General features: G+C 31.8%; 1 protein-coding gene across 50 annotated transcripts in view; it reads right to left on the minus strand.

Annotated features, from left to right (window-relative positions):
• The window catches only part of RBFOX1 (RNA binding fox-1 homolog 1), an 873,300-nt gene that overhangs the window by 60,390 nt on the left and 798,115 nt on the right, over positions 1 to 14,795 (minus strand). For 45 of the 50 annotated variants that reach the window (XM_084536908.1, XM_084536919.1, XM_084536930.1 and 42 more), the window contains one exon: positions 12,738 to 12,818. The exons of the other annotated variants lie outside the window; for them this stretch is intronic. In XM_084536908.1, the coding sequence (XP_084393034.1) occupies positions 12,738 to 12,818 (81 nt within the window). The remainder of the gene's footprint in view (positions 1 to 12,737; positions 12,819 to 14,795) is intronic. 50 annotated transcript variants of the gene reach the window in all.

Genomic DNA, 14,795 nt, shown 5'->3' on the forward strand with positions numbered 1-14,795 from the left:
GACAATGTATGTAGACCTTTACATTTAAATAAAAATTACAGTGCAAGTAAAAGCTCCATTACTACAGCTTTTAAAATAAAAGGATTTTAAAAATGAATATATGTCTTTAAAGTGTGAAAAGCTCTAGCAAACTAAAAAATAAAAAAATAAAAAAATAAAATCACCTATCCTTTTTGTGAGATGATTATCCCTGGGATCCAATTGTGAATTAACTGAACTCAAAGGAAATTTGCCATGTATGTCAAATATAGGCACAACTGGTCCCTTCTATTTCTTTAATTCAAAATAGAAACAATATATTTATTTTTAAAACAAAAATAGTGGAACAATGATTTCCTTACCATTGTACAGAAATACATGTCAATATTAAATACTGTTGTTTAGGAAAGAATAAATCTGGATTTTCGACAAACAATTTCTTATAGGATGTTCTCATTTGAAATGCATTGAAATGGAAAACAAAAATCTCTAATTAATGTACAAGTCTAATCACCATTCTCCACATGGAAGAGTAATTTTTCACTGTTCATTTGCTCAGTGTAATCTCAAAACTGACATAACAGAAAAGCAATGGCCTATAAATCTGCTCTCATTTGTTTCTTTAATATTCATATTCCGTTGAACTACAGCTGCTTGTTGCTGCAGTCTATTACAACATGCAAAACTGTCGATAAAAATATTATGAAAGGCAAGATGTGTTTCTTCATGGCTCTGTGTGCCATTTATTTTGAAAAAAAATAACAATAAATGACTCATGGATTGTCCCTTATTTTGCTGCACGCTGGGCGATTAGTGATTACCTTGCTGTAAATTGACATGGCACAAGGAAATTGACACAGCTCTGATTAATTAACTTTTTATGTGAGAAAGTTACTTACAAAACACTGCACACTGTAATTGAATCCCTTCACACAACACTACTGCATTAAGTTTCCAAACAAATCCAAATTAGTCCAAAATTTCACATAAATTTTGTGACTTTTTTTTTTTTGTAGTTAAGTGTGCCCTGAAATATTATGTCAATCTTTCTAGAGAGAGCAGGCATTGGCAGCTGGTTTAAGGCACTGTTTTCAGGTTTTTACCTATTGAATCCTCAGATATTTGAAAAAACAAGATTTGAATTTTTTTTCCACACCACATAATCAACATAATCAAATTAACTCAAAAAATATGCATAGCATATTTTAGCAAAAAAGCAACTGCCTATTTAACGTGCTTATTCCTATGCTAAATTGTATAAGGATAGTTGGCTGTTCCAACAAAACTTGCTGTTTAATTATCTTTGCCACAAATATGTTTTCAGATCCAATTGGTTTATTATACCAAAAATTACTTGCACAAACTAAACACACATCTAGATTTCTTTATAATTCTTTTAAGTATAAATGGTATTAAAATTTCCCTCCTCCCCCCCCATCTTCTCTAGTGTACAAATAAACAAACTGCCATTGGATTCTACATATATTGACACCACTGTATGTCAGGAATTTATAACCCTTAGAAAAATATCGTGATGCCAAAACATGGACACTGTCTTATCTTTTTGTCTAAACTTTTTTTTTTTTTTTTTTTTTTTTTTTTTTGCAGTGAGGATGACTGAGCACTGGAACTGGTTGCCCACAGAGGTTGTGGAATCTCAATCCTTGGAGATGTCCAAAAGCCACCATGTGAGCACGGGCCTTGTCCCCCTGCTCTGGTGGCCCTGTGGGAGCAGGGAGAGGAGCAGATGGACACAGAGGGGCCTCCATACTCAGCCATGCTGTAATTTGGTCGTTCGGTAATTCTATGCTTGTTAGAAACATTTCATTCTTTTACTACCCTGTATGTTTGGCCACCTGAGTCCCTCAGACATCAATGGATTTATCCTAACAAGCAGAAGAAAATGGGGGATATGGAGGAATAAAAAAATGAACAGATAATTGAGATTTTTTTATTAAGCTACATGATTACACTGACCTACAACTCTGAACAACTGCTGGTCAAATTACTTATGATGTGTTTAATAACTAAATAAGGGCATTGCACAGTTGATGTTACAAAGAATAGTTGACTTTTCACAAAAGAAACTGGTAACAAACAAGAAAATGCTCAGTAGGTAAAAACAAAAACAAAGCAGCTAGACCACAAAGGAAAAGATACAGAAGCCACATTTGATCCTAAGTTGAAGAATAATCTTCAAATGTAGATGTTCAAACTGATGAATAATTTCTCTTGTCTTCTTGGTTACTGACATCTAGAAGTTTCAAGCAAATGGAAAATTTCCCGTGTTTTCACAAACAGGATTTCTGAGACAAAGTAAAAAGGACATGGTTGTACAAAACTAGATAAAAAATAGCATTACTATAGAGATGAAAAAAATCAGTTGTTTGTTTATTAAAGTCAATTACATGGTGACAAGTTCTGTCTAGATGACACAAGGATTCATTAATAGTGAGGAGATTTGTAAGTTACAGAACTCTGTTATTCCATTAGCATGTTAAAAAAGGGGGAAAAGAAAAGTTTTAATATAGCCTATGATGATTTTCAGAAGGAACTAAATTTAAAATACCATCCAATAAAGTGACATTTTTGATGTTCTATATGTCAGAACTCATATGAGTTTTTGACTGTCCTGTAAATGCATGATTGCTCAGTAGCTTATATATCCAAGCCACTAAAGCTCAATGGAATTAAGCTATAACAAAGAACATTGTCAGAAAATTGCTGTGTTGGGAAAATTCTAAGCAGGAAGTGACAGAAGGAAAAAGTAGATGGCTAACCTAACCCAAGCCACAGTGGAGTAATTGTCACAAAAAAAATAAATAAATAAAAATAAAAAAAAAAAATTGCAAAGAACCATATAGGCATTAAAAATATGAATACATCATAAATACTTATTATGTATGAAATTCAGCTTGAGGAAGAATTTGGAAGATTGAAACTAGATGAGGTTCCTTCCAAGGTCCCTTCTTACCCTAGCCATTCTATGATTCTAAGAATTCTGTTATATACATGTTTTTAAGAGCCATAACAACTGTTATTAAACTGACAATATAAGGAAGACTGACACTAAAGTCTTTTTTGGAACTAGATGTGACACAGAAACTTGAAAACCACAAAATTAACAACTGTCCAAGTGACTAACAGAATGACTTGATAAACATAGTCAACTGTGTTTCCCTAGCTACTGAAAATGAAAGGCATCTTTCTAGATCCTTTCTAGATGCAAAGTCAAGCAAACAAGAAATCTGCATATAGGACTCAACACAATGGATATTATGTACAATAACATCATAGATCATGTTCAAAAAAAGGAAAAAAAGTAATTGTCACTGCTTCACTGCATTTTGAGAGGACTAAGTCCTGACAGGTAACCATGAGTACTGCCAAAAGCCAGGCACCATATCTCCATTAACAGGATAACACAATGTCATGTGAGAGTCACAGCTGTCTTTGGTCAAACATGATCTGGATTATTTGAAGCAAAGGACAAAGATACAATCCACGATTAACTATAAAAAGATGTTATAAGCACCCTCCTAGTCATCTTCCCCTACCCAATTGTAGGATGGTGTATAAATTAAAAAAAACGCCAGTGGCATGCAATTCAGTATACACCTCTCTTTATAATACTCTTCATTGTACCACTTCAGACACACTGCATCATCACGACACAGATTAACACTAGAATAAGTAAAAGCAGCAAAGCACTGAAAAAAATAAAATAAAATGAAGGAATTAAATTAAATCCATATTTACAGATGTTGCAGAACAACAATACATCTTACTGATGAATTATTAGTCACCATTTAAAATACTTATAGAGGGTAAAGGGATAGTTATCCTGAAAACAGTTGCAGAAGGGCAATATACCATGATGGAGAATGCAGAAAATGCTATAAACAAGAATTTCAGACATAGCTACCAAAAACAAACAAACAAACAAAAAACAATCAAGAAGATATTAGGTTCACAGCAGAAAAGAAAGCCAATCTGAAACATGGCTGTAATATAACACCAATAAAAACACTTTCAAGAACACATTGACTGCCACATATATTAGTTTGCTGACTGGAAGGAACATACACCTGTAAAACAGGCACAGGAAGCAAACTAGATACCAATGCCCACTGAAGTGGTTTTCCTGGCTAATAAAGTAAGCTGTTTTTAAAAGAGGCAAGCAGCAGCCACACAACTACACAGACAAAGAAGGTCAAGATGGGTAGATACAAGCAGATTTTTATCAGGAAGCAGAAGGGTACTCATAGTTTTCATGGAGGTTCAGAAAAATTTATTTTTCACTTCAGCCTAGAGATCTGCATAAGTTTCACCTTACCTATTGGCAGTGGTTAATAGATGTCCGTTAATAAGTATTGTGACATATCTTACCAGAAAGGGGAATGAAGTACTTAAAGCAGTCATGGGAAACTCTTGAGAAGTATAATTTTGTTTTAGAAACACAACCGTATCTGACTAACTGATGACGTATTGGTGATACTGTTCAAAGAATTAAGCATAACCACAATCCTTCTGTACTGTCTTTTAACAATTCTTTTACGATTCTCAGAAAATGAGGAAACTATTACCATGTACATTGAAAGTTTATATAACTAACCTTTCTTCCTACTGGCAACTGCGCACGTGCACAATACCCATTGTGATTTGTTTTCTGGATAAAAGGGCCTAATAGAATCTCTCCTGATCTACTACAAAGTTCATTATAACTCTTTATAGTAAATTATTTTTTTTGTAATTACCTGTTTTCATATTTTAAAATATATTTATTATACACAGCTACACTTCTTGCAACATTTAACAGGAAACTGAGTATAGATGTGAACTTTTATTAGCAGTACAGAGAAGATACCTCTCTAACTTTGCACAGTACCTATTTGGCATGTGAATGGTACATGTTTAAAGTGTTAATGAATTCCACAGTTAAAGCAAGTCAACAAGACTTCTTTGTTTTCTTTATTTTTAGTTCCTTCTTGCACATTTCAGTGATGTGCTTCACAGACTTTTGCATGAATATTTTTCAGTAAATACTAACCAATTTTTCAACTGATGGCTTACATTCAATTTATTTTATTTTATTTTATTTTTTAACAGGTTACTCTCAAATTCACGCAGCTTACATACATGTAAATGAAACTCCTTTCAAAAGAAAGGAATTGTTTTCCTATAGCAAAGCTAGAAGTATCTGGATAAATAGCCTTCAAGCTACTAAAACATTTAATTTTGAAATATAAAAGGCCTTATAGAAACAACCCAAATTGTGTTATATTGATGATGTTAAAAGTAAATAAAATCATTAAGACTTTACAATCTGATTAGAAAACTTTACAAGTGACATAAGTAGATCACTGCAGCCTATCTCCACTACAGCACAAATGTTGAGTTTCACAATCATAAGGGTCCTTTTTGCTAAACAGAACTGCTTGAAAAAGGTTTGCAAAATCAAAGTGCCATAGAAAACTGTCTAATAATATGACATAATTTACTTGATTTTTAAATCAAGTGAATATATTTTGGAATAACTCCATTCCAAATCAGCATTTTAAAAATTGTAAATCTAATCTGAGAAGATAAACAGGACTTTCAGAACAAAGAAACAACAACCTTGTTCTCATTACAGAGAATGAATATCATATATGCCAACTAAGGTCAACTGAAACTCAAATGTAGTGTTCAAAAACATTTTGGTATTTTTATCTTTTTGTTGTTGTTGTTGTTGTTGTTGTTTTTCCTGAAATTGTTTATATGTGCAACCTGTTGATTTCTAGTAGAAGACTGTAACTCTTATATTCAATAAAAATTTCTTAGTATAGCTGCTCCTCCAACCCTGCCTGAGTATGTCATTCCTTCACCATTTTTCCTTAAAGTCCCTTCTCAAAAATAACTTTTTAAAAAATGCCTTTCCCACCTTAGCCCTCTCCTCATGTAAGTGTTGTAATTTCATGACTGGAAATCTTTATTCCCTTAAAATAAATCAGTAAATAACAAAAACAAAAACAAACAAAAAAAATCCAAGAAAAAAAAATCACTGAATCAGTTAAGTATGCTAAGCATGTATGCTCAAAATGTCTGAATTCAGAGTCATTTATTCTTTCCCCAGGTCCTCTGTTTTAGCTGGCTACCTAGGTCATCAGATTTTGATAACAGAAACCATTGTTTCCATGCTTGTCTCTTAAGAAAATTTTTGGCATTAAAAAAGCTACTAGTAATTTTAACATGTCTCCTTTGCTTTAAGTTCTTGAAGTTTGCCTTAAGGGGGAGGGACAAGAAAAGCCCCTGTAAAAAGTAAATTTCACTTTCTTAAGATATCTTCTTATTATTGATATCTCATTTGTTAAAATTTTCATACAAACTCACTAAGCAGTATTTTGAGGACCATGAGGACCAGGAAGGGTACTTTTAACATTATTCCCGGGCTACTACTAGGAGATTCTTTCTCTTCAATTAAAAAAAAATAAATCTATTATTAATTCAGGAAGCACTTTGTTGGCTTATTCACATAACTCATTTGCAAAGGTACTCAACTTTTTTTTTTTCTTTTTTTTTTTTTTTTTTTACAATAGGCAATTAAAAGTAGACAAAACCAGAAAAATATGTAAATACAATCTACTGATATATATATATATATATATTAATTATAATGAATTGACCTGCCATTCCATTTTAAACTAAGCGAAAACAGAGCAATTAAAAATTCAGTTTGCAAAAATCTTTTTACATTTAATTTGCAAATAATACAACATCGGCAAGTTATATCATATGATTGCCCAATCAATTCAACTAAGACAAACTTACTAAACAATTGCTCCTCTATCAACAATAAAATCTCAACAAATAAATTAATAGAAACCATAACAATGATATCACAACAATTTAATAATTGATGTCATTACCATAAAGTACATGCCCATTTAGATAAAATATGGTCTCTTATGTCTTACATGCAAAACCCAGAAATGGATGTACCAACTGCCAGGAGCACCTAAGGTTTGGTTGCTTGGAGTCTCAAGATAATATCATAACAGGGTCATCATTACAATTCTATGTTCACGTAATTAGATGTGAACAGATTAAACCTGAAAAAATCAACTGAATGGAATATTTCCACTAATGATTCTGCTCAAAAGTGCATTTTAAATGACCTTTTGAAAATTTATGTTTTCCTCATGTAATCTTTTGGTACGGGAAATATCCCAGAATGTAATATAAATGTCAGTCTATTGGTAATTCCTCAGTAAAATAAAACCTGGAATGCTTTTAGTGAAATAGAAAAAAAAAAAAAAGAAAATAGTTTAACAGAGCATTTTTTTTTTTAACTAATTCACAAATATTTCATAAGCCAAGTAACTTACTTTTAAGTGAAGATATTCAAAAGAAATATTGAATAGACTAGTTTACTTAATTGTCATTTCTACAGAACAATGAATCCTCAAATAATCTAAATCCTTCTGTTGGATATGGTGTTCATACTTGGTATTTATGATTTTCCTCATCTATTCCATGCATATCAACAAAGTCCTGAACTATCCACTGGAACCATCCTTCACCTATGAAACAAAATACTCACAGGAAAAAAAAAAAAGAAAAAAGAAAAAAGTTTATATATCTTTTTAAAAGCAAATGAATTTATCATATATGCGTTGATAAGTCTTTTAAATACAGAACATATATTTATAAAAGCAAAATTCCCATAATTTAATGTAATTTATCCTTTAAGATTCTGCTCTAGATTTTCATTCTCTACTGGCACCTAATGAATAAGTCTGAATCGGGAGGATTATTAGGATAATTTTGGAACATTTAGGAATTTTTCTCATTTGCTTTAAAAGAACTTAAACATTAAAAATATTTCTTGTCAAAAATATTAGAGGAGCCAAGGTTTCTAGGGAATTTTCTGAAAGAACTGCCTTCCCACCTTTCAAAAACATCTCATCTTTGCCTTGTTGTTTTCTAGTTGCTCATAAGCTAAAATCCCAGGGTAACATAGTTTATTGTTTTAATATCTGTCTGACGCAAAGAAAAAGTATTCTCTGGTGAGTGCTTATCTGTCATATGTATTTCTGTGAAAGGAATAAGACAAATAAGATGTTCTAGGGCATATCATGGGATTATGAATTTAGCACTGACTGAATTCTGTTTAAAAATAATTGAAAAGATAAATACAAAAAAAAATATCTGCACTGATATTTTGAGGATGGAAATCTGAAGAGCATTCAATTTAAAATATTTTAATTTTAAAAACGCTAGAAAATATTTTAGTATGGCTAGAGAATAAATACCCAAATTCATAAATGGAACAAGCAAAATAAGAGGAAAAATATTTTTACCTGAAACAGTTAAAACAGAATTCTAATGATACAAAGGACGTTGAACTTACTTTGTATTAATTAAACTCAATGTAATGCCATTCATACAGAAGTGAATAACCAGTGATCTGGAAATTCATTTAGACCATTAGGTTAATTACAGAAACTGATGGAACTTTCATCAGACAATTACAATTAAAGAAAGAGAACAATGTGGGACAGATTTATAAGCATTTGTACCTCCTCCTTCCTGTATTGCTGTATTCTACTACAAATTCTCATAAAATTGTAATAAATACATGAACTAAAAAATAGGTCAGCAACTTCATTTGCCCTTGAGTGTGATAAAATAGAATAAATGAATATCTGTGTTTTCATTTTTTTTTCTTTTCTTTTTTTTTTATTTTTTTTAATTCTGTCATTATATGACAGAATTTTTAATTCTGTCATTATATATGAAAAAAATATTTTTAATTAAATTAAAAAAAAAGAAAATTTATAGAAAAGAGCATGTATATTTTGGTGCCTATAAGCATGAAAAAACTGTAATATTTAGAAAATGTAACCTAAGACTGACTTCAGTTTAAATTGTATTCTTATTGAATTTGAGGCAGAAATCTCTTTTATGGGCATGCAAAACATTTGGGAAATACAGGCACTCATCTGTGAATCATAAAGGCATACAGCAATTTATTATTTTACCATATGTCAGCTGTTCAGTGCAGTGAACGGTCCTGGAATACATACTCAGAAAAATATACTAGCAGAATTGTAGAATCATAGAATCCATATTGTATTCTATATGATTCCATGATTCTATGAATGGTCCTATAATACATGTAATACATGCTCAGAAAAAAATACTAGTAGTTACTGTAGTAACTACTGACTCAGGTGTCTATTTTTACTTGGACCTAAAATAAAGCCTAAAGGTTACAAAGATCAACATTTTGATTTAGAGAGTGAAAAAAATTTAGCTTTCATTGAACTTTTATTAGCATTTGTAATTCTCTCTGTCATTGCTTTCCATGGAATCTGAGTATGCACAACTGTAAACTTTTGAAAAATCTGATGCACAGTTGTTGGCTGGCTTCTTTTACCAGCTAGTGCTTAGTGAGCTGGAGGACGTTGATCAACTACAAAGTTTTCTACTAGCAGATGCATCTCCTTCTCATTAAAGGGTATTATCCAGCAAACAGAGACAGACTATTCAGAGGGGCACCCAGATGGAAGACAAGAGACAACCACCATAACTTGAAAGAAGAGAAAATTCCACTGGATACTAGTCAAAAGTTTTTCACTGCTAGGACACTCAAGCATTGAAACAGATGACCCAGAAAGGTTGTGCAGTCACCATCATTAGAGGTGCCCTGAGCAACCTGGTCCTTCCAACCTGAATAATTCTATAATACTGCGAATTCATGTCTTCCTTGTTTCCCATTTTAGTTTTGAGCACTAATTAACTAATGAGGAAAAAAGACACTTAAGAGTTTCTAAAAGTCCTTGCATAAAATCAGATTAGTATTTATGCCTTTTCTCTCTCTCTCTCTTTTTTTTTTTTTTAATCACACTTAACCAGCTATACTATTGTCTTTTACTGAGCAGCAATACAGTCAAGAAGTTAAATGAGAAATAAATCTAGACAAATATAGAAAACAAATATTTTACCACTATGTTTCCATCATTCATTCTGTATAGAATATAACTCAGGAACAAAACACATACAAACAAGTTAAAGATAATAACATTGCTAAAAATGAGGACTATCCTCTTCCAAATATTTGAAAATTCCACAATGCCATAGCATTTAATGAAATCCAAACTTTTCAGCTTTGAAAATCTCAGCTTCCATCCAAATGATTATGAATTTAAAACCTGTTAATACTTCCATTGTAAGTTGTTCTGAAATATTATACAGTTACAATCCTACCAATAACAGAATAAACGATTAAAAAATTATTCAAAGATGAAGGCTACGATTCTGTTGTCTACATGGAATAGTAATAGCAAAAATATTAATCTCTTAGATGTTAATATTGATTTATCAGTTTATTCATTTCAATATTAAAAATGTTCATCAAAAATAACATTGTCCAAAAGAACATCATTAAAATACCAGAAGAAGGAAAATGAGACAAAGTTTAAGGTTAATTCCCATCCAATTCCTATAGAAAATGAGCTATTTTACATCTTTACTGAAAAATTCTTAATAAGGAGAAATTAATAAAATAATTACAATCATTAGTAATTGTAATAATTTCATTAGTAAGAGTTGTGAACCTGTGGGGACAACTACATTTTGGCAATATGAAATGCTATACATAAAAACAGAAATCATGACTTGCTGACACACAAATTCAACAAAGTGCAGTAACTTCTACTGCAAGGACTACTGGCAATCTCTATTATGAAACCGTATATTACACATTGCCCAGTGGGATGCTGATAGGCAAAGTCTGTTTACTTGTATGTTTGGCATAATTGAAAATAAACAGGTATTTGTTAGGATCTCATTATTCAAGGAGCATGACTGCAAATAGATTTTCCAAAGGGATTGACCCATGAGAAATAATATAAACAGTGAAGTACAGAGCTTAGCTAGCTATTACAATGGCTATGTAGAGATTTAATAAAATTGGATATATTGTAAGATGTAAACAGCCCCAGAAATAAATTTGCTAGGCTATAACACAGGGAGATAATGGCAACAAGATGAACTTAAGAAAGGCTTTATTTGGAGTACATTACAGAAAATAAAAAACAAACACTGCCCCTCTCCTGCCAAAGAAGTTCCTTAACAGTGAAATGAATGGAATGTTTGTATAGTTTTCTAAAAATAGAATCTCAGATGCATGAGATATTTCAGTCAAAAAGGTGCACTGAAAGGTGCACTAAAAATGTTCTGTACGGAAGAATCCCCTATTGATCTATACAGTATTTCATAGTAACAAAGTAAGTAGTGTAGGGATCTCTGTAACTACAATGACAAAAAAAAATAATGTTTGGGAAAGGTGACAGTACAAACTATTCCTGCAGTATTTGGAAGCAAATGCAGATTTAATTGATAACTTCAGTTCCAATTTAAAACACTTAATGTATTTTCTTTTTTAATATGTATTTGTAGACTCCTGATTTGAAAGTAGATCCTGTATCTATAGTTTAAAAGCAGCAGTTCTATGGATGACATTGTTCCTAGCCTTTGACATAAGAGTTATATCACTGTAGAGATGATCACTTTTGAACTCCTTTTCCTCATTTCTGGTTTTAATTAGTCAAAGAAATTAATTATTTTAGAAGTCTTTAGTACCTTGAAAGAGAAGAATTTGCATTCTACAGTGAATATCTGTAGATAGGAAGATATTTTCTGATATTGTAGATAGGAAGATATTGTAGATAGGAAGATATATCTGTCAATCTTCCTAAAGAGCACATACCATAATGTTGTTAAATCAGACAATTTATAATATTTTATTTACAGAGAACTGCTAGGAACTCATAGCAAATACTGCTGTTCATTTTAATTCATCAAGAAAAAAATATCTATGCTGCAACAAGGAGAAGACATTCTAGTTGATTTGTAATCAGCAATTTTTGTTTCAATGGATCATTTCAACAGGCACTACATGAAAAAAAAAAACAAAACAAAACAAAACACAGTGATTTTCTCATCTTTGGCTACTTGCAGTGTTGTACCTATTAATAAACATAATTATTACTATTTCATTTGCCTCTTCATCTGACTACATTTCTGAATGGGCATCAGTGGCACCATCAGTACAATATGAAACATTTTCAGCAATTAGTTCCACTTCTGCTTCAGAATTTTAGAGGAGACCAAGGTTTTGTACAGGAAAACAGCTGATGGCCACAATCATTAGTAATTGTAATAATTACAATAATTTCATTACTTCTCAATAGTTTCAGATTCTCTTTGCTGTTTTTATTAGTGCACCTTCTTATAATTCAAAATATTCATTTTGCACAAATTTTTCTTTTTCTTTTTTGAAAATAAAGAAATAAAACACAACCTATTCACATCTATTTACTTCCTTGACCCAAACAAGTGGTAGCATGTTATGAGACTTCTTGTTTATTAAATCAAAGTTGTGACCAGGAAGGAAAAAGAAACACAACTTCATCTTCTACAGAAAACACAGAGTATACAACATTACTGGAAAAATAAATCAAAACAGTTTTACTGTAGACCTTTTGACCAGTGCAGTGTAGAACAGGCCTTTTATTATTTTAAATAAAATACAGTTTGCGAATAAAGATGCAAGTAAAATGAATTACCTGAATTATCTGTTAACATTACTTACCACATTTACCTTAACAAAAGCTATTGCAAAAATTGACAATTTTATGGGGCTTTATTCACATTAATGTGCTTTTTTTTTTCACAAAACAGAAAAAAAAATAGCCATAACACTAGCTTACTTGTGGATGTGTATACTAGTGAACTGGGGGCACTGTACACGGGAGATCCCTCCTGGTTTGCCTGGCACAGCAGCACCCTGCCTACAAGAAAGAGAGAGAGAGTGGTATCTGGTTTTGGAACACTTCAACTAAACCTCAGTTTTTATCTTAAAACAGAAATAAAGCCATAACTGAAGCAGTGTAGTGAAGGGGCCCTTTATGTCCTTTGACTTCAAAACAAAAAGAGCCCCCAGTAAACACATATAATTGTACATTGAAAAAAGCAAAACACAGACATCCCCCCAAATCCAAATACTCTTTTTATCACATGGGCAAGCTGGTGTAAACTCTGAGCATCTACAGCATGCACCAGTCCCTCAACCCGCTGCAGGTGCTCTCTCCCTCTCTGCCCTGCATCTCTGGAGCAGAAGCTGCCTAATTAGCTAATTAGCTTGTGCAAAGCTCCTACTCCCATCACCCAGCCACTAAATTCTCATCTCTCTAACTTCAGCTGAAATGAGAGACTACTTAAGCAAACACAGCAGAGAAATCAGAACACAAAGCTTACATATACAGATATTAGGTCAAGTACGATCTGAGTTACATTGCTTAAATTAACACTGATGTGAGAGAAATCACACCATTATTAGTACATGTGGAGATTTGAGTATTTTTTGCTTGAATGAGAAATACATAAGCATATATTATGTTCCACTATATGAGGATTAAAAAACAAACAAAATAAATTAAACCATCAACCCCCCCCCCCAAATAAAAGTAAAAATAATTTTAAACAGTGCTTAACATTTTTCATTTTTAAGAAATCACTGAAGTTTAGGATTGTTTCCTGTTGTTTTTTTTTTTTTTTTTTTTAATTTAATAAATGTAAATCCAATGCCTTACTGCTTCATCCTCTTTCTTTGTAGTTATATTTTAACATTCTTAGATGAATACAGATTTTACATTGAACAGAGGGAGAAACAGCTATACTTTTACACTAGGGAAAAACCTTCTCCACTTTAGGAATGCAGTCCACGAGGAAGAGCAGGCTGTGACACGTATGTTTTTGCAAATATACGTGTATGTACAATTGTATACACACATACAACATATATATACACTGACATACTTCAAGTTGTCAGAATTTATGAATCACAGATTTTGAAATATATTTACCTGAAAATTTGTGAGACATTAACAGAAGACATGTATTGCCTTATAAGCAAACTCAACAGAACCAAATCAAACAAAAATTTGGAAGGATGTTATGTTAATTATGTTAATGGAAGGATTGTAATGTTAATTACAAATGGTAGGTATGATTTCCATACAAAATTTGCCTATCTAATGAGAGCAATCCTCAATTTACATGTAGTTAACACACCTGAGTTATTTCAAAAAAAAAAACAAAAGTTTTGTTTTGTTTTGTTTTAAGAAAATCTCTATCATTAACCATTTCTTTAATTATCAGCTGTCAGTTGAGGTGGAAATATAGCAAATACTGAAAGAAAATAACTATTGTAATTTATACAATTTATACAATTTTGCTAAGAGCTGGAAATCTCATGAAATATTGTGCTTCCAAACTTCTCAGTCCATCGCATATCCTTCATTAATGGGCTCTGGCAATGCTTGATTTTATTTTCAGCCATCCGCTATTAATCAAAAAGGTAAAACAAGTTTTTAGTTTGTTTCTTGTTGGGTGGGGGTTGTTTTTCTTTTGATTGGTTGTTTTTTAACTTAAGACAGATCTGTCTATATTTCTGGAAGCTCTTAAATAAAGGAAATTCAGATACCAATGGCAAGCATCATTTTCAGGATAGTAGATAAACAATAGGATCCATCAACAAACTTGACAGTAGGAATATGTACATTGGAATGTGGATGTCTTTAAAACCATATAGATGCTTCAAAATTTGTGCAACTACAGAAGCCTGAAAATGTAAGATGATGGTATAAATGAGTTCATCCAGCTGAGTGAAATAAGAAAAGGAATTATTAAAAACAGTACTTTTCATCAGGTTTTATGAATAAATTATGTATAACTTCATGTATACTTGGTAAATACATAAAACTAAA

This window comes from Aythya ferina, assembly GCF_964211825.1.
Source record: "Aythya ferina genome assembly, chromosome: 15".
Classification (NCBI taxonomy): domain Eukaryota; kingdom Metazoa; phylum Chordata; class Aves; order Anseriformes; family Anatidae; genus Aythya; species Aythya ferina.